Raw genomic sequence first — 24,943 nt, forward strand, 5'->3', positions numbered from 1 at the left:
ATCTTTCCAGCATCTCCCATGGGTTCAAACAAAGTCCCCCCAGCCCCCCAGGCAATTCCCTCTGCTGGTTTAGGGCTGGTAAGGCTGCCTCTGGCCGAGCCCCAGCCCGGAAATCTCAGCCGGTCTTTGGCTCAGGGTGGTGGGGAAGCTGCCGAGAACAGACCGGCCCTGTGCAAAAATGGGAACCGTGCTGCCGATGAAAAACTGCTTTCTTTGGGTAGGATGTTTGTGTTTCCCTTGGCTCGGCAGCAGGATCGTGCACAGCACCTGCCCAGGGCAGCGGGGCTCTGCTTGCTGCACAGCACAGCCCATGGAGCTGTTAGAGTGGGAAGAGGTGAAAAGAGCCCCAGGGCTCCCCATCCCACTCTTGGTCCCTTTCTGGCTGGTTCTGTCTGCAGCTCCATCATGGCAACAAACGGTGGCTCTCAAAGTAAACCCTGATGGTTTGAGCTTATCCCTGATGGGCTGAACCAGATCCTGAGGTCTGAGCCCAAACCCCATGTTTGTATCAGGCTGTTGCCTGACGAGGGCCGTCTATTGACACGTTTGTTTGCAGCCCTCTTTCCCCCATAGGGAAGAGCTCTGCCATTTATCTGTCACTGCTCCGGTCCCAGCCCTGGGGGGAACATCCTGTGTCAGCATCCTGTGACCATCTGTCTGTCCATCTGTCTGTCTGTCCGACCCTCCATCCCACGCCCTGCAGGCCCCCGGCTCCTGCCTGCTCTGGGGTGAAGCCGGGGACCCACAGGAAGCGTCTCGGTGCTGCTGGGATGGAAAATCCCCGGGCTGTGCCCTTTCTGCGGGTGCTGTTTTTCTTTCCATCCACTCAGCGCAGCCAGTTGGAAATTTCCTACGCTGGCTCCCGGCTGTTTTCCTAAATGAAACGACGCGCCCGGCGAAGCCCTGAGCAGTGATTTGCCCGTCAGCGCTTCACATCCTTCCTGTGCTGCTGCCCCATCGGCCCTTATAAAATACAACGAGATCATGAAATAGATGTTCCCAGGAGCCTCCCGCTCCTCACGCTGTGTCCCATGGCCGAGCCCCTCGCTGCCCTCCGGCCCCTCCTGCTGCTGGATCCCCCCACGTAGAGCTGATGGGGTGCAGAGATGCTGACTCAGCGTTCAGAAATGCTGACTCGGCGCTTTGGGGAAATGCCAGCGCAGCATTTATAGGAATGGTCAGTAGAAACACTGAGTCGTGGCTCAGAGATACCCTGAGGAAGCAGCCTGCAAACAGCTCGTGCACATGGATGTGCAGGGCCGGGCCCTGAGCCCTGGGCTGCTCACACACCCCTTGTTTGTCCCCATGTCCCCCATTGGGGCAGCACAGGATGGAACCCAGCTCCGGCCCCAGCAGATCAGCCCTGCAGCCCGTCCAGCACCGCATCCCAACCACGCTGCACTTCTGCATGCATTACAAACAGCCACCAGTCCGTCCTTGTCAAACATTACATCTCCATGTGCTTTATTGCAATTCTTTATTGCATTTTGATCTAGAGCAAGTAGGCCCAGGATGCTTAACTTAGTGTCTGGGATTTAAAAGCCCAACCATCTATTAAAAAGAAAGTACAGCAAAACCGTAACACATCCGGTGACAAGTACAGGGTGGCATTACTGATCTAGGAACTACAGCACGACTTGTCCGAGCACACCAACGTACAATTGGTTTCCTTAGGAAGCGCTTTGTTTCTTTCTTAGAAGTTAAACTACATGAATTCCTTTTTATTATTATTATTATTATTTCTTTTTTTTTCTTTTTTTGTTTCTTTTTTTTTTTTTTTTGACTACACCATCAACGACAGAAGAAAACGGGTTTTACACGGAGAACAAACAAGTTGTACCAAAGTTACATGCTGGGGGTTCCTACGGAAAGAACAGAAGTCGAAGCGGGTTCCCAACAGAGGCGGCGGTTTCCCTTAAAGAAAATGGGAGTCAAATCATAATGAGGAGGGATCAAAGCGCAGGCGGTGCCAGCAGTGCTGCTGCTGCAGCCCCACACCCCGCACACAAAGCTGCCCCTCATGGCAGCACTGGGGGGTTTCCTTCCCCAGACCTTTTGCTTGCGGTGGGTCTCAGAGCTCACAGCTGGAACCCACCTGCAGTTCAGCTCACAGGAGGAGGAGCACCCCCAGGAAACCCGTCCTGCGGTTCAGAAGCACAGATTGGATTGGATTGGATTGGAGGCGGGCAGGACCAGCTCCTTGTCGTGTGCGGAAACGAGCCCAGCTCTGCCCATGCAGGACGTGCTACAGGTGGGTGCTGGTGAGGTTTCCAGGGGGCAGCGCCACGTACAGCTAATGCATATCAATGTGTATGGGAATATATTGTACATTTATCTATATACATACAGTACAGATACGCACGCGCACGCACACACACAGATGATGCAGACCATTACAATCCCGTGGTGCAATTAACAGCCAGATATACAAAATTAACAGGTTTAGTCAAAACGATCTGCCCGACGCTCAGGAACACAACCCAGCCCCAAACACATCCACACAGCCGCACTGCGGCCGAGCCCTGTGGGCACAAAGTCACAGCCGAGCCCCTGGCGCTGCCATTGCTGGACACGATCCTCTTTACCCAAGCGATCCCAAAGCCCTGACCTGGTGCAGGGACAGCACAGCGGGGCTGGGCTGAGCACCACCAGCCCAGAACCAGCGTTGGGGAAGGGTCAAACTAAAGCTGCTTCATCTAACGCCAATTCCTCATTGGGATTTTCCATGTTCTGTATTTGTAGAAGCAGATTTTGGAACAAACGCTGTCCTAAAGTACAGGGACTTAAAAAAAAAACCAACCAACCCTGCAAACTCTGCATCAGTTGCACGGAGCCAGCCCCACACCTGGAGCACCGCCATCAGCCCAGCAGCTCACAGGCCCGGTGCTATCTGTGAACAAACAGGAAGGAATTGAACAGGTTTCCAAAGAAATTCTTTCCCTTCCCGTTGGGTGGAAAACATTCCTGCCCACAGAATGCAACAGTGACAAAAATGTTGGCCGCGCTCCCCCAGCCCAGCAGAACGCACAGCGTTCCTCGCACAGCGCCCGGCTGCACAACCAGCCTCCTTCAGCCGGCAGCTCCTGGCAGCACCAGCCGTGCCAAAGGAAACCAGGGATCAGCGGCTGCGTTTCCTTCCAGCACAGAGCTGCAATCCCTCACAACTTCTATTAACTTCCTGACCGCTCCTTGCAGCGCACATGGAGCACAACAAAGAACCCCAGGCTTTCGGCTCTGCTCTGCATCCCCTTTCTGTCACGGTCAGAGACGGAGCTCCCACACCAGCACCTGCTGCTGCTCCACCACATCACACCCGGGGAAGCTTTGGGATGCTGACCCTTCCCCTTTTCAAAGTTACGGGGCTGTTCACATGTTAAATTGGAGTAAGTGTAACCTGCCCCCCTCCCTGCTTCATTCCTTGGGAATGTATTTTGACTTTGCTGGTCCAAAAGCAGATGTTGCAAATTAACAGAAGGAAACTACGCGTACAAAAGTCTGACTTGAAAGATGATCCGAACAAAACCAGCCCTGCCCCATCCTAATGCTCTGTCAAACTGCGTTTTGAACCTGCCTCGCACCCCTCCCAGCCCACAGGCAGTACCTGCTCCACGTCTGCACAGTGCAGCGAACATACGAGACTAACAGTTCAGATTTTTATTCCCTGGTAGCGTAACAAAAATAACAAATAAACACGACATTCAAAAACAGAAGATTGTTCAAGTACCAAATAAGGGGCTTTTCCCACCCGAAGCTGTGACACTCCTGCAGCAATTCCACACTCCATCGGGGCTCAGGACACGCAGCCCTCACTCCCTGTCCTCCCCGGAGCCGCAGCAAGTGCCACCCTGCATCTCCACAGTCCCCATTACAGTTGCCTGGCTTTGCAAAGGACAAACTTTGGTTTTTGCCTCGCTATGACTTGGATTGGGATATGATGAAGTACAAACTCTTCTCTTGGACACGGCTTTCTGTTGTGGGACTCTTGCTTACATGAGTGTCAGCGAGAAAAGAATCAGGCCCATCACATTAAATGGAAAACTTCTTGATGTTCTGCCACATCAAGAGAGACGAGTGTGGAAAGAGCGGTTTGTTTTTGGCATGAGACAGAGGGCTGTACTGGATCTACGCTCTGCATTGCAACCACCCAGCGGTGCAAAGCAGCTGAGAACTGTAACAAAAGCCAACGCAATACGAGCCCTGAATGTGGAACATCCCAGCTGGGCGGTGGGCATAGGCTGCTCCTGCTCCACACACCCTGAGATGTCCCTCTGCTACCGGGCTGGTTACTTCCATTCTAAGATTACTCACAACCAGTATAGAAATGAGTGGGAAAAGATCTTAACTTACAAGCTTCAAAAACATGGCACTCTTGGCTGACGTAATGGGGCCAATGGCAACTGTGGAAGTCGGCCCGATTTCCCATCCATCCAAATACAAAATACTGAATCACCCCTGATCCCTGCAAATATACTTCAAAACAGATTAGAAGAAACTGTGCATATCAGAGTTTTGACATTCCCACCCCACCCCCTGCCCCCATTTAACACTGTGCAAAAGTTATTTATTTAACCCTACATATATATTTAATACAACATGGGTCAATGAAATCAGCTCTCCTCAGACCACAGCCTGACACGAAGCTGCTGCCACACCGGTGAGACCTTCCCCCTCTTTCCTCCTGACATTCTGACTTGAAACCAAAGCTTTCTTGCATTTTACTGCTTTAAAAGAACTCGAGTTCCTTTGTTTTGCCTTTCTGTTCACATTTCCTGTATTTGTTTTAGGCTTACCAGCTGTTCTATTGTACGAGGGTGTAATCCCGTACCTCGCTGGCCCGGTTCTGATTTCTCAGCCATGCAAGTTCACAACTACTGGAAGCAATGCTTTGTCTCCCCGGTCTGATGCCGCTGAGCAAACAGAAGGAGGCTGAGAGCACAAAGGCAGCAGGACCAAGCCCTTGCTCAGCCGATGATGGCAGCTCCCCGTGCCAGTTGGTTCGTACCCATTCTTTCACTTGCCATATGAGTGCAAATCTGATGCGAAAAGAATCTGTGCAATGGCACGTGAGGGTCGCAGGGCACTAATGCCAGCAGCGTGGCTTCGGGTCCTAAAGCAAATACAGAAAGACACAGGGGCAAAACATAGGGAGGAGCGGAATACAAGCAGCACAGCCTTCATCTGCACACAGACCTCTTCCAAAGGTTTGGGCCAAAGAGGATTTCAAAGGACGCTTCAAGACGGCTGTTGGCTCTGAGCACACCGTTCACAGCGAAAGCATCACCTGTGATTAGCAAAGAGATCTCTGAGAGAGACGAGCCAGCACCTGAACTCGCTCACACCACTGCAAAGCCAAGATCCTGCCAGAGACGCCAGTGGGATTACGCAGTGTTTGCGTTGGCATGGCCAGGGCCGGAGCCTGGACCAAGACCTCACAGGATCAGTGAGATTCCACAACAGGGAAACTTCAGGCAGCCCCGCTTTTCTACCCCACTGCTGTCAGTACTGAGAGGGTGTGCCAGGACTTATGGGCTGAAAGCAGACCTGTGCATTTTTAGAACAAAACCAAGCCCAAGCGCCATCTAATAAGGTAGCAGATGTCCCTGGGACAAAAGCGGGGATGAGAATTACGTGGCCCACCAGCTCTGAATGGTAACGCTGTAAAAGGAGAGCTTGGAGATCACAGGGGCACAGAAAACACTCACAAACTCCTGTAGCAAAGGCTTTTCCCCAGGAATGAGGCACCTGGCTCTCATTTGTGCCTTTGAATTGATTTCCCACGTAATGCATTTGGACTGAATCCAGCACTGAGGGAACATCAGATGCACAAGAGGTGTGAGAACAGCGGCTCCACAGCCACCAGATTAGAACTACTAATTGCCCAAGAGGTGGGGCAAGGTTCTTTAAAAAGAAAACTGTCCACATCTATACACAACAGAGGATTCCATTCCAGATTTTCACCCAGAGCAAAGGCTACATCAGCTTTTTCCCTTTTCTTGGGGAAGCGGGACAGAAGGAACACGAGAGCAGACACGGGGCACTTTGATAGAACAGCTTACATGAACTTCCTTCTCTGTTTCCCAGCTTTGGTTAAGTTTTGTAGCGTTTCACTGAATTAGAAAGGTGGAATCTACACAATTCTCTGCCAGCAGATTACACTCTCTGGCTGATTAGAAAGTGCCTGGGACGTGTCATAGTCATTAGTGCAAAATAAAATATCTCACGGGCATGCCAGGCAACCAGGCTGCCTTCCTTGCAACGGCTGTCAGTGCTTCAGGCCTGTCATTTCCCTGCTTGCAAATTCATAACATTCAGTTAAATAATACTTATCGTGTAAACATTAAATATCAACAGGCCTGGCATTCCTCCCCACGCATTACAGAAAACCCATATTTAAACAGGAAATCAGCCACAGGGTCAGAAACAGGTCTACAGCATTCCCAGATCTGCATGACTGTCTGCTTCCTGTCCTGTACAATGGGTGCATTTCAAGGGAACCGTTTCCAGTAATAGGAACAAAAGTAACTTTCAAGGTTGCACACTAAACAATTAATTTGCCGGTTATGCTTTGATGCCAAATGGCTCAGTTTGCCAAACTTAGCTCTTTTTCATTTTAGAAGCTTAAGGAATGGAAATAAGCTGCTTTGTATGGTGTCCAAGGAGGGGATTTATTGGGTGATTGCTATACTTGACAAAGCCCAGGACTACCTTCTCCAGTATTTGACAGCAGCCTTTGCCAAAGGATGGTACCAGACATGCAATGACTGAGGAGCACAGCTCCCTTCCCTCCCTTCCTGCATTTTGCCCTATGTCCAAAATAACTACGAGGGAATTTAGATCATACCACTGTAACATCTTGCCTGGCAGCAGTGGTGCGAAAGTTCAGAATCTGGCTTGCAAATGATAACAGTGTGCTCACTTCTACACAGACCTAAGTGGCCACTCCTCAAGAAATCACTTGGTCCAGTAAGCCATCCAGAAGCATGAGATTGCACCTGCCTCTTCTATATCAAAATCAAGCATTACAAGAGTCTGTCACTGTTCAGCAAGAGAACTGCAACATGTGAGTGCAAGCTTCATTCTAGTTTACATTCTGAAGCACCTATCTTTAACAACAGGCAAGAGAATCCCATGCTGAGGAGTGGGAGGAAGGGAGGTGTGATAAAAGAGAGGAGTGAGCAGTTACATCAGATCAGACAAATTTAGTGTTTTGAAGCCACACAACATTTCAGCTTTTCCTTTTATTTGTTTCAAGTTTTGGTGTAGAAATTATGTGCGGATGCCAACGCAACCTTCCCCGTAAGTGCTCAATCTAGCAACAAAGTTTTGGTGTGTTCAATTTGGTTATAAATGTTTCGTTTAAGTGAAGACCTGTAGTGCCATTGAAACCAAAACTTCATCACTGTTGGCAAAAAAATAAAGCAACTTTTCTTTACAAGCATTTTCCATTTAAATAAAAACCTGAAGCTTTCCCGTTATTCCTTTGGTCTTCTCTCACCAAATTCCACGCTACCTCAAGACAAGCCCTCGTTTGGAAGTTCATCTGAATTGCAGTGAAGCTGCTAAAATTAACAGAGAAGAATTGCTGTGGTAGTTTCCTCCCTAGCTTCTTGGGAGTTTAAGACTGAAAGACATTACTGATGCCTCAAACAGAGGTTTCATATTGTCTCTACTAGAACAAGAGAAAACAAACTCCAATTAGAAGTTCCATTGAAGGTGCCTGGCCAAAAATCATCTCCAGAAAACCATGTTTTGCTTCCAGTATTTCTGTATGGGTTTTGTTGAGTCTATTCCCCTCATAAGGAAACAAAAGTATCAGTGTAAAAGCACAGCTGAGCTTTTAAGGTAGCACCAGGACACCTACACCCAAGTTGTCGTCTTGTTGCTGCTAGGCCTCTTTTTGATTCACATTCACAGAATCACTTCTTGTGCAAAACAAGCAGTCTAAGGAGAAAGAATGCCCTCCGAGTTCTAATAAAAACTGTAGAAAAGAATCCAAGATAGCCAACACTTTCCTCCTGCCCAAAATTTATCTGCAAAGAGAAGGGGGCATCTGTGCGTAGACAGGGTAGGCAAGCCTGACATTGAGGGAATCGTTGTGTTGAACAAGGGATGTCTGCTGGTAATGAAGAACCAGATCTTTAAGTGTGCTGTACAGATTATATGGTTCTGCAAACCCATAACCTCTTGGAGTGCTGTAGATCACACAGTGTTTCACTTCCCCATCAGCTCTGCAAGGAAAGAAAACAGGAGAGCTTGACACCAAAGAACAAACCCGAAGTGACAGTCTATTAACAATTAACTAATGCAGCAACACTGCCAGTCACTAAATTACATAATGGAGGACTCAGTAGATGCAAGCAGAGGAGATTAATAGTCTGCGAAGAAACAGTGCTTCAGGGCATGTGATTAAATACTCTTGCATAACAATCCACCCAAGAAGCCTCCTCTATCCCAGCAGCACCATTCCCTGCTGCATTGTTCTCCAAACATTTCTTGGAAAAAAAGTCAAGACTTTAACCAAGAAGATGAACACCTGAAAATAGCAATGACTTTGTGCTCAGCTTGTTTGGAAACCTTTCCACTAAGTAAGTGCACAAGCCAAAGCCCACACGTTCTTAGGACCTACAGAATATTTCATGAAATACAGCTCTAATTTTCAGTGTGCGTTTTCTAATGTTGAGCATGGCATAGGTTCAAGTTGGTTCATTATCTGAAGTCATAGCTACAGAGTCCCTAACTTGGCAATGCATTTACTGGAACACGGTATTTCCAAGGCTGCTAGAATAACTCATCTGCCAAAAAGATCAAGTATTATGTAATCCCCATACTGAAGCCTTTTACAATCCAAGTCACATGTAGGAACAGGTTATGCTAAGCCATTCCTTTGCTATAGTGTAGTGTGATACCAACCAAGTGAAAGTATCTGATGTCACTTCATTGACTGTGACAAACAGGTATCTCAAACACAGCAGATACTACAGTCTTCGGTTACCTTGAGGTGATATACCTTCACATATTCATTTCCCAGACTTGCTTTCAGATGCAATTAACCTCATGTGAAATAAATCAGTGAAAGCCATTTTGCACTCGAGAACAGGCTTGAAGGATTTTTAGATAATGGAATCAGAGTTTTTCTGACCTCCATTACACCAGCATAAAACAAAGTGAAACACAAGAAATCAATGCAAGGCTGTGTGAATGTCAAAAATTACTGCTCACAAATTATGCCTCCTCTGAAGCATCACTGTTATCTTAAACACAGAAGAGAAAGCACCTCAAATTTGGCATGTCTAACAATGAGAACAGAAGACGTTGCAGCTTTACGATCTCATTTTGATTCTTCTCATGTGCACCCTGGCAGGGAAGAATATTGGAGAATTTGGCCTTGATTTGCTTATGATTGTACAGCTTCAAGCTGGGATACTTCAGAATTTTTTACTGGTAATTGTGGTGACTGAAGAGACAGCTTGGACTGCAGTTACTGCACTTTGAAAACAGGTTTCTGCAACAAAGCTTTTACCATGCTAGACTGCCTGCAAACAGGCAACACATTTCAATGGTAGGTGTAGGATATGCCTAGCTTTTGTTCTCCTGAATAAAGAACTGTTGTAGTGATTTACAATTTGAACAGTTATAGCAAAAAGAAAATGCACTTACACCACAGAACAAGCGTAACATCCTTTCTTGCTGCTCTCTCGAATTAAAAATGCTCCATCAGGTTTCCCACAGAGCAAGTCTTCTGCTTGGATGCGGTTGAGATCTCCCACAAACCAAGTTTTCTCATCATGATGTGGCAGGTTTTCCTCTTCTTCATTCACAAAATAAGTGCTGAGAGAGAGTAAATTTGTTAACCTTGCCAGAGCTTTGTGAAGAGTTAATAAACTCAGTGATTTTTTCAGAAATACAAGAAAGCTCACAAAAATAGGGAGTTCAGGTTCTTAACAGTCATTTGGTATCTGCTGACAGCCCTTAATCTTACAAGTTTCAACTCAGTACTTAATTGTTCCAATTTAGACGTAATCCTAAATGTTTCAGCAGACTTGCTGCCTCGAGTGACATGCAGCTCCCTACAGAATTCCTTTCTTTGTTTGCACTCCTCGACTTAGAAATTGGTGCTCTGTATTACCACCCTCCACAAAAGGCATTGTTTACCAACGGAACACTTCAGTAAATCCTCATGCATGACACTTACTCATCAATATTTTCATTTTTGATCCCAAGCCAGTCGTTTATTCGCTTCTGCCTCACTCCTTTGTGATTGAGCCATCTGCCAAAAGAAGAGGACACGAGTATGTAACTTCAGAGTATGCACAGGGGTTTTCCCACTGAGCAAGCTTAAGTTCATATACAAAACCCCACAGATAAACACTTGGTAGCTTAGTTTGCTCTCCATTAGCAAAAGACACAGAAGGACCACAGACTTCCTAAGTGCACTTCTGCTTCCTCACATAATCTTCTGCGATGCCCTCTTTTCTGTTACAGTAAAGTAGTTTAGCACTCGTGTAACTTTAGTTAAAGAAAGAAAATATAATTTCCCTGATGAAAACAGTCATTCATCAGGTTCACCAGAGACACTGCTCTGAAGAACAGGTCAGCTTTACTTACACAAGATACTGATCTCTGATTTTGCGGAGCTGAATTAGGTCAGGCTTGATGCTATTCATTTTCTTATCTGTCTCCCTGTTGTCCAGAGCTTGTTTCTTCAAATCTTGTTCCAGACGCATTTTACTGTCATGGATCTCACCCAGGCGTGATTTTAATTTTTCATAGTTCATCATTATCCTACAAACAAGCGCAGTATTTGAGAGGTAAGGTCAACCCAGTCAGAGTGAAGCACTAGTGTGGTACAATATAATTGTTATGGGTAAGTGTTTTCAGCTCCTCTACCATGATTCGTTAAGCACTGAGTCAAGTTAGGCACTGTTCTTGGCATTCCTTCAAAGGTTCACACACACTTTTTTCTAGTAACTTCACAGAAGAGCAAATTCAAATGAGGCCCTTCTTTTTTTCCAACAGAACAGGGCTTTAGTGAAGGTTCAGATACTTTGGGGAAAGGCCTCGGTGAAAATACTTAGTTGACAAAGCGTTTTGCATAACACAATATAGAAGGATTTCACAGGAGTGCCAGTGTGGACACGAGTTCTTCCTCAGAAAGAAACATGACTTGAGAGCCTACCGTTCAATTTCTTTCTCATTTCCCTCTCGACGAAATCGCTCAATGTATTCTTTGCTGTATCTCTCTTGTGTCTGGCACTGCTCCTCAAATATCTTTATTGTTTCATTAAACGCTTCAATTGCTGTCCTCTTCATCTGGATTTCCTATGTGAGGAAAGAGTCCTCAATCATTTTTTCATGATGGAGACAACACGTGATTCTATTATGTTCCCTGAACTGAATGGAAGGACGAACTACTCTCTCTCCCCCAAGTCAAAATGCAGTTACTCAGGTTTAAGTTTAGACAAACATCTGAGCAGCGTCACGGAAGTACAGGGAAGACTTACTCCCTGCAAGTCCAGCTCTCTCCCTCAGATCATGCTCTCTATTAGGCTGCAAAAACCCCTCAGAAATATTTTACTCATATTTTCCATCTTAGCACACAGTAAGTCTGCCAGCAAACCTCCTACCCCTGCACGAACTATTTTACATTACAAGAATCAGTCCAAATTCTGTATTCACGCTTCCTTAATGCACAGTATCTGAAATCTTAGTTGAACTTGACTTCTTACAGAACTTGGACAAACCTCTCTACATTTCTCACTGCCACATACAGCATCTGGAAATATTCAGCAGCAAAGGAAGAAGTCTGCAACACAAAGCTCGTAGGTGATGGCCACTGCTCTATCTTATACTGAGAAGTTCAGCTCCTATTCCTTCCTTGCGCCATGCCACAGCTCTATGACCATCAGCCATAAGTAATATTCATTGTGTTTCCATTAAGCTTGAAACCACTTTGCTCTATTTCACAATTTATAAAGGTTTTTTCCCTGTATTTTCTGACCTTGGGTTGACTTTGCTTGCCACAGCAGTTTAAAACCACTTTCTTTATTTCTTATGTAACTGGAAAGAGTCTCTATGAATAGTTGAAGAGGAACCAACCTGTGATGTTCTGGTATATTCTTCATACAATTTGTCATACTCTTTACTCTTTTCCTGGTACTGAGCGTGGTATTCTTGAAGCTTTTTACCTACTGCATCTATATTATCTTCTTTCACCAACTGATCCTGTACATACAAAAATCTATTTAGTCTTCAAACAAAGCAGCTTTTCCTTACAAGTATTCATTTGTCACTCGTACATATTCGCATTTTTTTTTGCTACTGCAGCATTTTTATAATCAGGTTTCCACAAAACACACAAAATCCCCATCTAAATCCCTTCCTCCACACAGCAAATTCCAGTCTACTGACAGTGGGAAGTGGAACTATGGGCATTTCCAAACGCAGCCCTTTCCCCTTAAGACAGGGCAACGTCTCAGGCTGCTGAATGAAAAACATTAAAATATTTGTATAAAAATTTACATAGCTATGCACAGAGAAAGCATCAGCATGGCTCTTATGTGCTTCAAGATCAACACCATCTAGAACAGTATTGTTTGGAGCCACATGAGCTTAAGGGGAAAAATAAAATGCTTCTCAGAGACTCAAATACGCTACATGGTAGGGTTTCACTTCTCTGCTGGTCTGCTTAGATGGAGACTGGAAGCTTGATAGAAGCAGCAGCTTAAGCGGCTAGACAATTTGAAAGACCCATTACAATGAGCAAAGTGAGGTCAAATGTGAAAGCTCCTATTTTGCAAGCTTTTAGGAAAAGAATCTTGTATGAAACAAAAAATGTCAGGCTTCACGTAGAGAAAATGGAATAATATACGAGTTCCACTTTTTTTCTTGTCTGCACTAATGGTTACTGGGGTTCAGTGAAGACCTTACCTGCTGGTATCGGGATACTGGATACATCAACTTCACATCAAGCTTCGGGTTATACTGAGCAAGAGACTCATTGCGGTAGTGGTTAATCAGTTCCACAACTGAATTAAATGTCAGTGGGTCAGAAAAGCCGTATTTTCCATCCCGATGATAGATCTTTATCAGTTTATTGTTGCCACCCTTCCTGTAAAGCAGTACAGTCATTCAGAAGTTTTACTGCATACCTCTTATCCTCCTCAGCACTGGGGCAGCTAACAAAGACACCAGTGAAGTTCCTGGGTAAGTCTTTGAAGTCAAACAGATTAACATACACCTTTATAATGGCTCTTTATATACTAGCAGATATTCAGTAGTTTAAGAGTCAATAGACTCAGAATTATCACTGGCCATTATTTGAACACGAGCAAAGACCATGGTAATTATCTCATTGTGTGTTCATTCTGGAGTCACCTTAAAACTTAACTCAGCCAAAAGTTTTGTAAAGGAAAAGATGGATGCCAAAAGGCTGAGTAGAAGTGCCATACTGAACCCAAACCAAACTTTCCTGCAACTCGGAGTCACTAATAACATACAACTGCATATACAGTCATACAGTGATTAACAAGTCTCCTGAGTTATGGATGCTAACACAGGAGACATGAACCTAAACAAAATCTCCAGAGGATTACAACACAGTTGTAAGTTTAGTATGTTACATTATCCAGATTTATACATTCCAGCAGTTTCTTCCTTCTTTTTCTTTTTTTCTTTTTCTTTCTTTCTTTTTTTTTTTTTTAAACCAACAGACTTTTTAGACAATATTCTGTGCTTCCTGCACACTCCAATTTGGTTTCTAAAGACACGTGCATTCAGTAAAATAACCAAATCATGCCAGACTTTAGCACAAAAATCTTGATTGTCAAAGCAGAAATCAAAGCAGAATTTAAACGACACTCTTGGGGTCAAACTTGCCATAATACAACTGAATTTCAAAGCAAGAACAAGTATCTGCTACTTCATAGTACACTCCCAAGGGTGTTCTGCAGCAGCAGTGGTGGATGCATCTTGCCCATTTGCCTCCAGCAACCAGCCTTGAGAGCTTGGCAGAGTCAAGTGGCTGGACAGGCTGGGCAAGGCCCAACAACGTGTCATGTGAGATCTGCCACCTAACTGCAGAAGAAATTTAATGAAGAAAGGAACGTGGCTCTAGTTCAATATTTCCTAAACTTTAGATCAGAAAGCACAAGACACTCCTTCTACAAAGACACTGTGTTCAGTTCTCCAGAGCTGCATGCTGATGAGATATTCAACACACTCCCAGTAGTTAAAGTCCTAGTTTATAAATACCCTTTCCTTTAGGAGTTCTGAAACTATGAAACCCTACCAAGTGTCTCTCTTCCCTGAGTCCTATCTCATTTACAAAGAGATATTTACAGTACTATTTAGTGAAGGACAAGATTCAATGCACAGAACAGACTATCAGACCTGGTTATTCACGTGCTCATTCTGTGATTTGCAGCATCTCAGGAACCTCTCAACCTGAGCCATGTCAGCTTTACACAGCAACTGCTGCCACTGGAATCACAACCAGCTACTTGTGGTCTTACTGTGTGAGATACAACTAATCAGTGCTTACCGCAATGTCAGAGTGTAGTCTCCCTGCATCTTGGTCGATGCATCACGCACCAGGAATGTTCCATCTGGCATGTCTCGTAATTTGTCATTTACTTCTTCCCTGGAGAATGGAAAGGAAGGTAAAATTAGAAACATTAAGGACACGACCATCATTGCCACTGGGGGCCAGTAACATCAGTATGCATGAGGAGTTCAGTCTTCAAAATATCAGGCCCTCTTTCTTCACGCTCAGGTCTTCTAGTCTCCCCTCCCATCAGAAAGAAGTTTGAACTTGTGTAGTTATAAAAAAAAATAGCAGCGGCAGTGAAGTGCTGCTTAGGAAGGAGTCTGCTTTTAAGCAACAGTAGCAGCTGTGTCTCAGAGTTCACAACCTTTCACTGTAATCTGCTCAGGTCTTAAAAGTCCATACTGGAAACAGGTGCCCTTTGAGAAGCCAGACCTGACCTCTTAAGAAATGGGCTCTACCATCATCTCTCAAAGGTGCCCAGAGTTTAGCACAGTTCTTGTCTCAAGAGACTCATTATTGGCTTAACTCTGATCTTATTTACAGTAGTTTTAAACCACTACAACCTTGCTAGCTTCAGTGCAACTTTTACTTATTTACAATTGAAGCAAAAGGAATACTCAGCCCAGAGCTTTAAGCCAAATCAAGAAACCTGCTAGCAAAAGCGAGTACCTGTAAGCATTAAGAAAATGCTTTCAGTTAAAGAGTTAAGGTTGTAGACAGGTTTGAGCATTTCATGCAGACTGCGTATCACGCTGTGTAACAGCTCCCTTACAGGTTCTTTTTAATACACTTTTTAATACAATCATTTGGAAACTCAAGTTTATCAGCCTCAACATTATCTAAGTGGAGTAGAAACTCTATTTGAATTTGAAAAAGAAAAATCAACAGTGGCTTTTTTGTTCAAACAATAAAGAACAAAAAGCATTCTTACCAAAAAGCCTTAGTTTTGATTTGGCCACCTGCAGCAAACCATTCTGTTAGTAAGACTGATTCCTACTATCACGTGCATGATCAGCTCACTTCACTCAGCTTGGGCCTAGTTAACTCAAATGGCTTTTTCCTTTTGGAAAAGATAGACACGGTCTGAGTGCTCGGGCTTCTGCCTGCAAGATGCATCCAGGAGCTCACGACTAAACTTTCAATGCAGTTCTTGACTGAAGAACATGGTTTCTGACCTGGCAGCCCAATGCAGCCTGCACCAGATGGCTTAAGGCCACTAACAATACCAGCTTTATGTGTGTGCGTATCACATTTTAATCCAATAGTCACTGCAATGTGATTTGTACTACCTTAGCTCCCACCATCACGTGCACTGGTAAACAGGGAACAAACCCACAGTCAATAAACTACCGCTATTGAGCTGCTTTAAACAAACCCTGCCTAGTGGGTAGTGTGACCAGGTATCGCCACTCTGCTTTGATTTAGTATTAACAGAAAAATATCACTGCTGAGGCCCTTCAAAAACAAGATCTATGCAGGTTTGCTTTATAGAGATAAGGGTGGTACAATAAAGATATGAAAACTTTATTTCCCCCTTTAGAAGTTCAGTGAACGACTGCGGCAAATCTGCCATTCTTGCCTTTATCTGACAAAGTGTTTCAAAGTATTATGTGCAGAAGTTGGAACAATTCCTGATCACACTCCCAGCACAATCATGTCTCCCCTTGCAGCTCCAAGCTCGAGGCTTTTCAGAAGCACCTTAAGACAGAAAGAGATGACTTAATCCTTTCGATTTTTTTATGCAATTAAATTACATAAAAACCTGCTCTTCATTTTCTGAATGCCCAAACCACAGAAGAAGGATTTGTTGAGGAGATAGAAGTTAATTTATCTGGTATGTGCCTGTATCACTGACTCCACATAGCTGGTGATAGTTAGCACTTGGAAGAGTTATTTATATACCACCACGTAATAGAAATTAATGCACATGCAATTTTAACCAAATGTGCAAGAAAACAAATATAAAAATGCAACTTCTTTTCTTTTGAACAAACCTCTGACTGAAAGTTTGCTGCACTGCATGCATCCCAGCACGGTATGCTTACAAAACCCCATTATTAGCCAGCACACTCAGAAGCACTTTCTTCTTTTTACTCTTTTCTAAAGAGTTTGTATATACCTGGAGGAAGTTATACCATAAAAATATTGCTTACCTTGAGATGTCCCCCCAGTACCACTCTGCTTCCTGCAGAGAGAAACTGGAATTGTCCTTGATTCCATTCGTATTCACTGGAGTCATTGGTTTGGAGGGCTTCGGAGGAAGAGCTGAAAATTAAGAACAGATTAAAGACAGGTAAGTAGGGGAAATAAATCACTAGAATGTTGAGAAACACGATGGTGAACATGATGGTGAAAAAGTGAGGAGAAAATGCATTTTCAAACTGGAATTTTTAAAGAAATCTGAAGTCAACAGCTGTGTTGTGATACTATGTCTTCCAGTGCTTTAACCAAACGTGCTAGAGGAAGTAGGGGAAGGAGTAAGAGGAAGAATGAGTTATTCTAAAGGAAGTCTGGCTCAGGCGAGACTACAAATGTTATTACTGCCTAAACCCCCCAAAACAAGTTACAGAGCTGTATTGTGTCTGAAAGGTGCAGCCTACAAGACATTGTGCACAGCTATGGAAAAGCTGCAGTTGCTAAGGCATCACAGATCCTTATGGCAACCCACAAGTGCAAACAGGTGAGTGAACCTTCAGAGGCAAATATGCTGCTAGCAAGAGCTGGGCACTAGCACATCCACCATGGGCCCTAGGTTCATGTTCCCCACTAGAACAAAAGCTATGACTCTCTGAACAGATAGTTATGGGAAAATGGGACATCAGCTCATTACCAGCGTTGATCCTTTTCACACAGCTGAATCATTTACCATAAGAAAGGGGCTGCTACAAGCCCCCCAAAGAGAGGCACACATATATACCCACTGAATGACTGCCTGGAATGCCCTATTCTGAGCTCAGCACAAACCAGCTTTTACTTCTGTGCTCAAAATACGTTGTGCAGCATAGCAGCATACGATCTGCTGATGCTCTGCCTGGTCACTTCTTGCAGTTATGTAAACAACTTCTTCATGATCTTGAATGTTAAATTCTCTATCAGAAGTAAGTCAGCAGCCACAGGCATGGTAATAGATTGGTGGAGATGTGGCTGCTAGCAGAAATTTTCTTTGTGAAAGATGTCTCAAGTGCTCTCCCCTGCTTTGCAGAGACTGAGCTTCTCCTCACAGCACCACCACCGAACCAAAGCAATTGTCAGGCATTTCAGGAGACTACGGGAGTGTTTTACAGAGACATCTGAATTCAGAGCAAGAAAGCAGCTACACACACAGGTCTGCCAGCACATTTTCAAGTCAGACCCTGAACATCTGTGCTCCCAGCTCTGCGCTCTCACCATCAGATTACACAAGCATCAGAGAGCAGGGCTGATGTGTGCTGACAATAGCTGGCTTTCAGATGTCCACAAGCCCGGTGTACAAGCAGAAATACAAATAAAACGAGTAGAAAGGAGAGTTTGATCTCTAGCTCCAGCGCAGAGTGGCTTAACACTGAGAGGTGTGCTACTTGGCACCAGCCATCTGCTCACCTCCGAGCCACACCTCCCACATTAAAGAAGAGAAAACACTGTTTCAACTGCAGTTCCAAATACCATTTCATCTTGAATATCCAACACAGTAAGTTCAGTGTTCTCAGACAAACCAGCAGATACTTTCATCGAGCCAATCTAAACTAAACCTGAACCTTGACCCAGACGTTTGCACCCTGGGGTTGCTGACCAAACACCTGATTCAGATAGCAGCATTCATGCTGCGGTATTGGGCATTAAAGCCAAGCATACAGGTTCTTTTTATGGGGTGAGCTGGGAACTTTCAGGTGTGTGCCTATCTAGCGAGGCAATAACAGGGTTTGTTATAACAGGAAGGTGAAAACCTTCGGAATCAGTGAAGTAGCTTCCTGGTTAGGAGGCTTCATTTACTCCCAGCTCAACTACCGCAGTTGTTTTGTTTGTACAGCACCTAAGCACTTCTATAAAGTACCATTGAGAGCAAGACACGGTTCTAGCCCTGCTTTGCTTGAGGCCTGGAGCCCATGCAAGCAACTTCACTTGCAGAGCCCTGTGTTACTCCACCTTCCCCATTCAAAGCTCATGAATCAAAAAGGAGCTTCATGTTGCTCTCCCTCCCCTTTGGGTTTTGCTACTCCATGTACTCTTTGCAAGCAACAAGACAGAAGCAACCAGCAACGATTTCACTGGGCCCTGCAAATTAAAGCTTGGACCCAAAACTTCGAGGCATTCTGCAGTGTAGGAGCCTGTTTTATGCTGGTAATAGGGGCTTTCCAGAAGAGGCTTTCAAGTGTTCTCCAGGGTACTTGAAAACTTCTCTAGCTCTCCTCATAAGATTAAACCTTGCTCCCTCATATACTGTGGAATAATTTAGCAGCTTTGTCAGGGCTCACTCCAAAGCACTGGGCACAAAGAAGCAAACTAACCAAGCCCAGAGAGGTAAGGAACAAGTGCTTGCAGACAGACCCAGAGCTCCAGGCATCAAACCAAGAGCCTTCACGACAGGTGGGGCCCTTCCTCTTTTTCCTTAATAGGTGGTAGCAGCTCTCGCTATCAGGGCTGAGCGCGGAGCTTTATTCTGTGTGAGGAAATTGGAAGGAAATTCTCCTAGGGAGAAGAATAAGGCTTGGAGCAGTTCCTGTAAAACCTGACTCATGGAAGCCAGTCTCCTTCTCACAATAGACTTTTAAAAATGCTCTTTAATAGCTTGCACATTTTAAAAATAAAAAGAAGTATTTGCAAGGGCGGATACTTTGTTTCCAAAGAGTTATGGATCCAATTCTGTACTTTGAGCTCTTTGAATAGTAATAGATTTCTCCCCGTCCTGGCTACAGACACAGGTCCTTGCCAACAAGCTAATATGCCCATCTATTTCAGCGGTTTCTGCCTCCGTCTCAGCCCGATATGACTGTGGGCTGTACGAACAGATAACTGAGGAGGAAGGCAGTTTAGACTCTGCAGCCCAGAACCTGTGATGACAAGAGGAGAATGTGGCAGTGTGACAAGGCTGCTGTAGCAGGGCAGAACCAGTGCACTGGCGCAATGGGTCATTATGAAAGGCAGCCTAGCATAGTGTTTACTGGTACCTACACAGTCCTAATAACCCTGCTAGGAGAGATCACGTCATGTTTCTGTGAGAAATGATGAAGAGCCTTAAAGACTCCACACATTAAAAAATGCAGTTTGATGTACTCTGCTTGACGAACATTAAGAGTGCTAAAATCTTGCAGCAAAGAGGAGTCAGGCTGTCCCGAAGTCAATAGAAATGCCTTCAAGAGCAGCTGTGTTTCTTTCCGTGTCACTGGGTCCAATTCTGATCTAGCCCCAGACACAATCTTGACGCATCTCGCAACAATCTCTGATTAGATCCATTCTGATGCTTCTCTTTCCTCCTTTTTCTTGGGAGATAAAGAACACTGACCCAAAGTGATTAACAGCACAATGGATCTATTTGTTCTAATAAAGAACTTACTGTGAGAGCCAGATAGAGAAACATCATGCCAGTGTCCGTGTCTCTAGGACAGCTTTACCACATGGACCTTTCCAAAACCCAAAGGGAAGAGCCAACTGGGACACCTGCTCCTGGGTGCTCCCAAGGGCTGGTATGGAGCCACGGCAGGAGATGTGGCCCCTCATATGGCAGCCAGCACCTTTGTTTTTTCTTTCCTCAGCATCCCTAGCCCCTCTCCCAGCTTCCCCAAGCAGTTTGTCTTGAGCTAAATCCCAATCTCAGCTCAGTGTTACTTAGAAGGGGGAAATAAAGAGCTGACGGCGGGATGGAGACAGCGGAGTGGCCAATGCCGGTGGGGCCCGGGATCGGATGTTGCTGACGTCAGGCCCAGATGGCTGCCGTGCCCTCTCCTCAGGTAGCTTCAGCCAAGCCGCTCTGCAGCGCCGAGCTGCAGCTCCTCAGAGAGACAAGCTATCGATTGGCCTGTGCCAAGGGAATGTTTTTCATGCTTTCTTGACTGCGTGGAATTGCTTTTCTTTTCAAAAGGCTGCTCAAGATTTAACAGACACGATTCCCTGAAATTCAGCTCACCTCCAACACCAAGGCAACAAAGAACACTGGCAAGGGGCTGAGGATTAGCGCCCGTGTATATTTCTATGTTCAAATAAGGACTCTTGTAGAAAACAATGGGCTATACTAATCCCAAGTTTCACTTCAGTAAAGCACACTGGGACTTCTGTGAGATACATACTTTTCCCAGTTAGGCTTTTAATCAAATTTTTCAGGTTTATGTGATTTAAGAGCCAGCGAGCCCTACATGTGACAGTTTTCAATGGCAGTAATTCGGGAGGAATTTAAAAGAAGAATGCCTTGGGTCTCCTAGAGCTGCATCCCAAATAGCACCCAGTCAGGCAGTATTTGGGTACAAGACGAACCTGCCAGTTAATTAAGCTCTCACATGCAGTTCTAAGGCAGATGCCACTCAGTCTAAGAATGCCTCCAGAATGCAACTCTGCTTCTAGCATTTTCCAAGGGCTGCAGGTCAGATAAGTAAAAGCAAAGTAAGTTCAAATGTGAGATTAACTCTATCTTACGGTTACAAATAATTACAAGTGATACAAGTTGTGATAAAGTCAATTTTAAGTCACTCAGTACTCCTTGAGTTTAGTAAACTTCTCTCTGAATCATTCAATCTCCTCTCCCTACACATCCTGACAAGCAGATCAGAGGATTTCTGAAGACAGCCACTCAGATTCAGGAAGGCTGACATACAGTAAGTACCCTACAGACTGCAATATAGAGCTCCAGAAAGTATCATTACTATGGAAACGTGCAGGTAATCCACGGTTAGACCAGCTAACACTTTAATGACATAGTCCTCAAGGACAAAGATTTTTCCTCTTTGGAGATATAGATGAGGACTTGGAATGAAACAAAAGCTACAACCTCCCAATCTTGAACCATCTTTAGTCTTAGTCAATTTCTCAACCTCTTAATTTCTCAGACACTTGTAACACAAATACTCCAACTCTTTCATTCCCTCAATAGCCCCGTACTTGTCACAACCGCACGAGGTCCCCTCGAGGCAGTTACAACTTCAGAAAAAAGCATATGCTGAACAAAGGTGCTTTTTGCACTTGGTTTGGATGAAAGTGTGTACCCAGTGCAAGCAAGAGCAGCGATGTGCTGCACTTTTGCTGAGGTTTCCAGCTGACAGAGGACTGAACGCACCTGCTGACAGCAGCTCAGCCTGCACTGACAGGTATGTTACCTTGGCAGCTGCACATCCTCCTGTGTCAGTTCTCCTGCCAAGACCCCTTTCTCCGAGCCCCGAACATCAGTCCCTTCTTAGCTGCCCTTCCCCAAAAGGCAGCTAACATACACGGGAAATTCCGCAGGGACACAGAAGGAAGCTACTTGATCCCATTACTGCTGGCCACAGAATCTCATACATGCTCACATTTTTGCTTTACTCCCTTAAAAACAGGCAAGGCGGCAAAGGCTAAAACATATTCAGAGAATTGAAGTCTTTCAATATCTCATTACAGAAGACAGCAGACAAGTTGGCAGGAAGCCACGCAGGTTTCCAACTAAAACACTCCCATTATAGCTTTGCTTGTGTTTCTATGAACTTTCATAAAAACCAACACCTTTAAGAAATATTTCAGTTTTGATTAATTGACTTTTTTTTGATAAAGATCTGTTTTGTTTGAAAACTTCCCAACCATCCAGTCCGCTCCCACACCTCCCAACCACAGTTTCTCCTTCTAGAGTCTGCCAAAATTCTGGTGCACTCAGCTCTTCATCAGCATCCACAGCTACTGCCCAGGTTAAAGGTTACTCAGTACTGGACACCTGCAGACAAGAAGGTGTGATGGAGCTGGCTCACATTCACAGCTCTCATTGGGGTATCTGACAAGCACCCATCACTTCTCCACAAGGCCTGACCCTTCACTGGCTGAGTTGGAAGAACTGGAAGATGTGCACTGTCAGACTTTGGGGTCTTTTTCTGTATTATAGGGTAATATGGTGCTCATAGTGTAACAGCTGCAAAGCTCCAGCAATGTGAGAGGTTCCATGACCAACAGCACTAAGGTGGCTGTCCCAAAGTCAGCATAGGGAAGATGAAAAGGACATGCTCTCTTTCACATAGCAAGCATAATTAGCACATAATCAACATCTAGACACCAAATTAATAATAATGCTTTAGAAGTTTCGCCATGTTTCACTTACTCAGAAAGACTGTTGCTACCCGGGCATCAGGTTTGGCTCACCTAGGGAATGAACAGCCTTATCTGCTGACCAGTAAGAGTCTCTTTGGAGTTAGTCTTTGGGACAGACTCTTTGGTCACTACATAAAGATAGTTGTTGGAAAAGAGTAAGGAAAGCACAATGACTTGCATAAGCATAGAGAGCTCCAGTGATAGAGAATAAAGTAGTCTTCATTGCGGAAGACAGCCAGTGAGGTTACCATGCAATGTCACTACAGCTAGGAGACATACCAAAGCCTAAAGAAAATAAAAGTAATTTTAAATGAAAGAAAACCTCAAGGCTGCTATCCCCAGCTACTTCAAAGACTCACCATCTATCCAGATGGCAGGTATGAAGACAGAAACCCGGTCTCATTGGAGAACAGAAATAATTTGGTGCTAGTGAGAACTTAAAATAATAATAATACAGCTGTAAATACATGTGACTCTTGCTGCTCCAAGCAGCATTTTTTTCCAGTTTACCACTAGTTTAGATCTTTGACAGCAGTATGTGAGAAGTTTCTCATACAGTACCTGTCCTTGCCATATGTCAAATATTTTCTACAGTTACTGAAGCAGACATATTTCAACACCACCTAAATTGCTGACAGAGAGCCATTTTAATCTAGATCAGAAGATGCAAATCAAACCAAATCTGAAGTTAGAATAGTATTCACACATCATTATTTCAAAGAACCTCGTTCCAGAAGGACATTGCATCAAAGCACAAGTCCCAATCCATGCAGTTGTGTGCAAGGCTTTAAATTTGGGTTTTTTTGGTGTTTTTCGGTGTTTTTCTTTTTGAGAGGGTGGATAAAAGGAAGGAAAGAATTCTTCCAAAAGCAAAGACAATCAGGTGTAACATCAGACCTCAGTGCCTACAGAGGCTGAAACACAGGATAATGCAATGGAAAATAAGCATTAAAAAACAAGTCCAGCTCCTGTAGATCTTTTCTTTCATGAGGAAGATGTGGAAAGTAACCATGAGTGGTAGCTACAAGAAGGGAACAGGAGGTTTATGCTTTGGAAGAGAAATCTGACCTGAAGTACAGGAGTCCCACAGTGATGCCAATGCAAAACTGAAGTTATTTTACAGTGGAAGAACAAACAGTTGAAGGGAACACAGACTGATGCTTTTGATTTGTCCAAACCCACACATTTTTGTGCTGAGAAACGCGATGTTTTTTAAGCCTTTCCTACACAACCAGGTGTCAGTTTTAAGGATTATCTGCCTTTAGCAGCAGTAACATATATATGAACTATCATTAAAATAACATTTTTTCAGTTCATGAAATCTGGATGAATGTTGGAAGCGGTCACAGGCTGAAGCATGTGAAGTATTCTGTCTCCTCTTACAAAAAGATAGCTGGATGGAAGGTAGCCATCTCGAATGCGCGGCTGGACTCGAAGCCAGAGAAGAACTGGGATTCTGTTCAGCCACAGGAAAGCTTCAGAGCACATTATGCTTTGGCATCAGGGTTCACCAGGCAGCTGGTGGACATCCAGCAAGGCAGCTGGGGGCCTGTTGGAAAAGGCACCACTCGCTCTTTGCTTTCTTTGAACTACACGGATTTTTCCTAAAACTCCCTGGGTGCAGCTACTTCTCTTCAGAAATGCACTAGAATCACTTAAATCACTGGAATATATTCACTAAAACACTGCGAGACCTTTGTCTTTTGAGCGGAGGACACAGCAAAGATGAAGGACAATCCAAACAATCACTTCTAAAGAGGTAACATCCACACACATTGTGTGGGGACTCATCACCAGCTCACATACTGCAGTTTAGATTTATGCACAGAAAAGAGTTCTTGCTTACTTAGCTATTGTGCACAGTGTCACAAGGAATGAGATAAAAAGCAGAAGAAAAAAGAAAACCTGACTCATTTCCATAGGGGCATTTAGTACGCAAGCAGAGTCTGCTCTCTAAGCTGTACTCACCAACCTACTTTACATAAACAAGCTTCCAAAAAACCCAGCTAGAATGCACCAATTGCTTCCACGGAGCCCAAGTTTTAGGGGAACCTGTTACTATAGTCTAACAGTTTTTTTGACGATAATAAAACCTAACCATTAAAATATATGGGGAAACGCTGATAAAAGTTTTCTTTATGCTGCTGTTTGCAGCGTTCTCCAGCT

The 24,943-nt window shown here is 44.5% G+C and overlaps 1 protein-coding gene across 3 annotated transcripts in view; it reads right to left on the reverse strand.

The window, feature by feature from the left end:
• Positions 1–1,440: 1,440 nt before the first annotated feature.
• Positions 1,441–24,943, reverse strand: part of LOC107317608 (phosphatidylinositol 3-kinase regulatory subunit gamma) — a 56,922-nt gene continuing 33,419 nt past the window's right edge. For all 3 annotated transcript variants that reach the window (XM_015870497.2, XM_015870498.2, XM_015870499.2), the window contains 9 exons: positions 16,699–16,810; positions 14,540–14,638; positions 12,928–13,108; positions 12,097–12,222; positions 11,177–11,319; positions 10,606–10,782; positions 10,193–10,267; positions 9,658–9,828; positions 1,441–8,228 (listed from right to left, as the gene is read on the reverse strand). In XM_015870497.2, coding sequence (XP_015725983.1) covers positions 8,027–8,228; positions 9,658–9,828; positions 10,193–10,267; positions 10,606–10,782; positions 11,177–11,319; positions 12,097–12,222; positions 12,928–13,108; positions 14,540–14,638; positions 16,699–16,810 — 1,286 coding nt within the window. In that variant the 3' untranslated portion in view covers positions 1,441–8,026. The remainder of the gene's footprint in view (positions 8,229–9,657; positions 9,829–10,192; positions 10,268–10,605; positions 10,783–11,176; positions 11,320–12,096; positions 12,223–12,927; positions 13,109–14,539; positions 14,639–16,698; positions 16,811–24,943) is intronic.

This window comes from Coturnix japonica, chromosome 8, assembly GCF_001577835.2.
Source record: "Coturnix japonica isolate 7356 chromosome 8, Coturnix japonica 2.1, whole genome shotgun sequence".
NCBI lineage: Eukaryota > Metazoa > Chordata > Aves > Galliformes > Phasianidae > Coturnix > Coturnix japonica.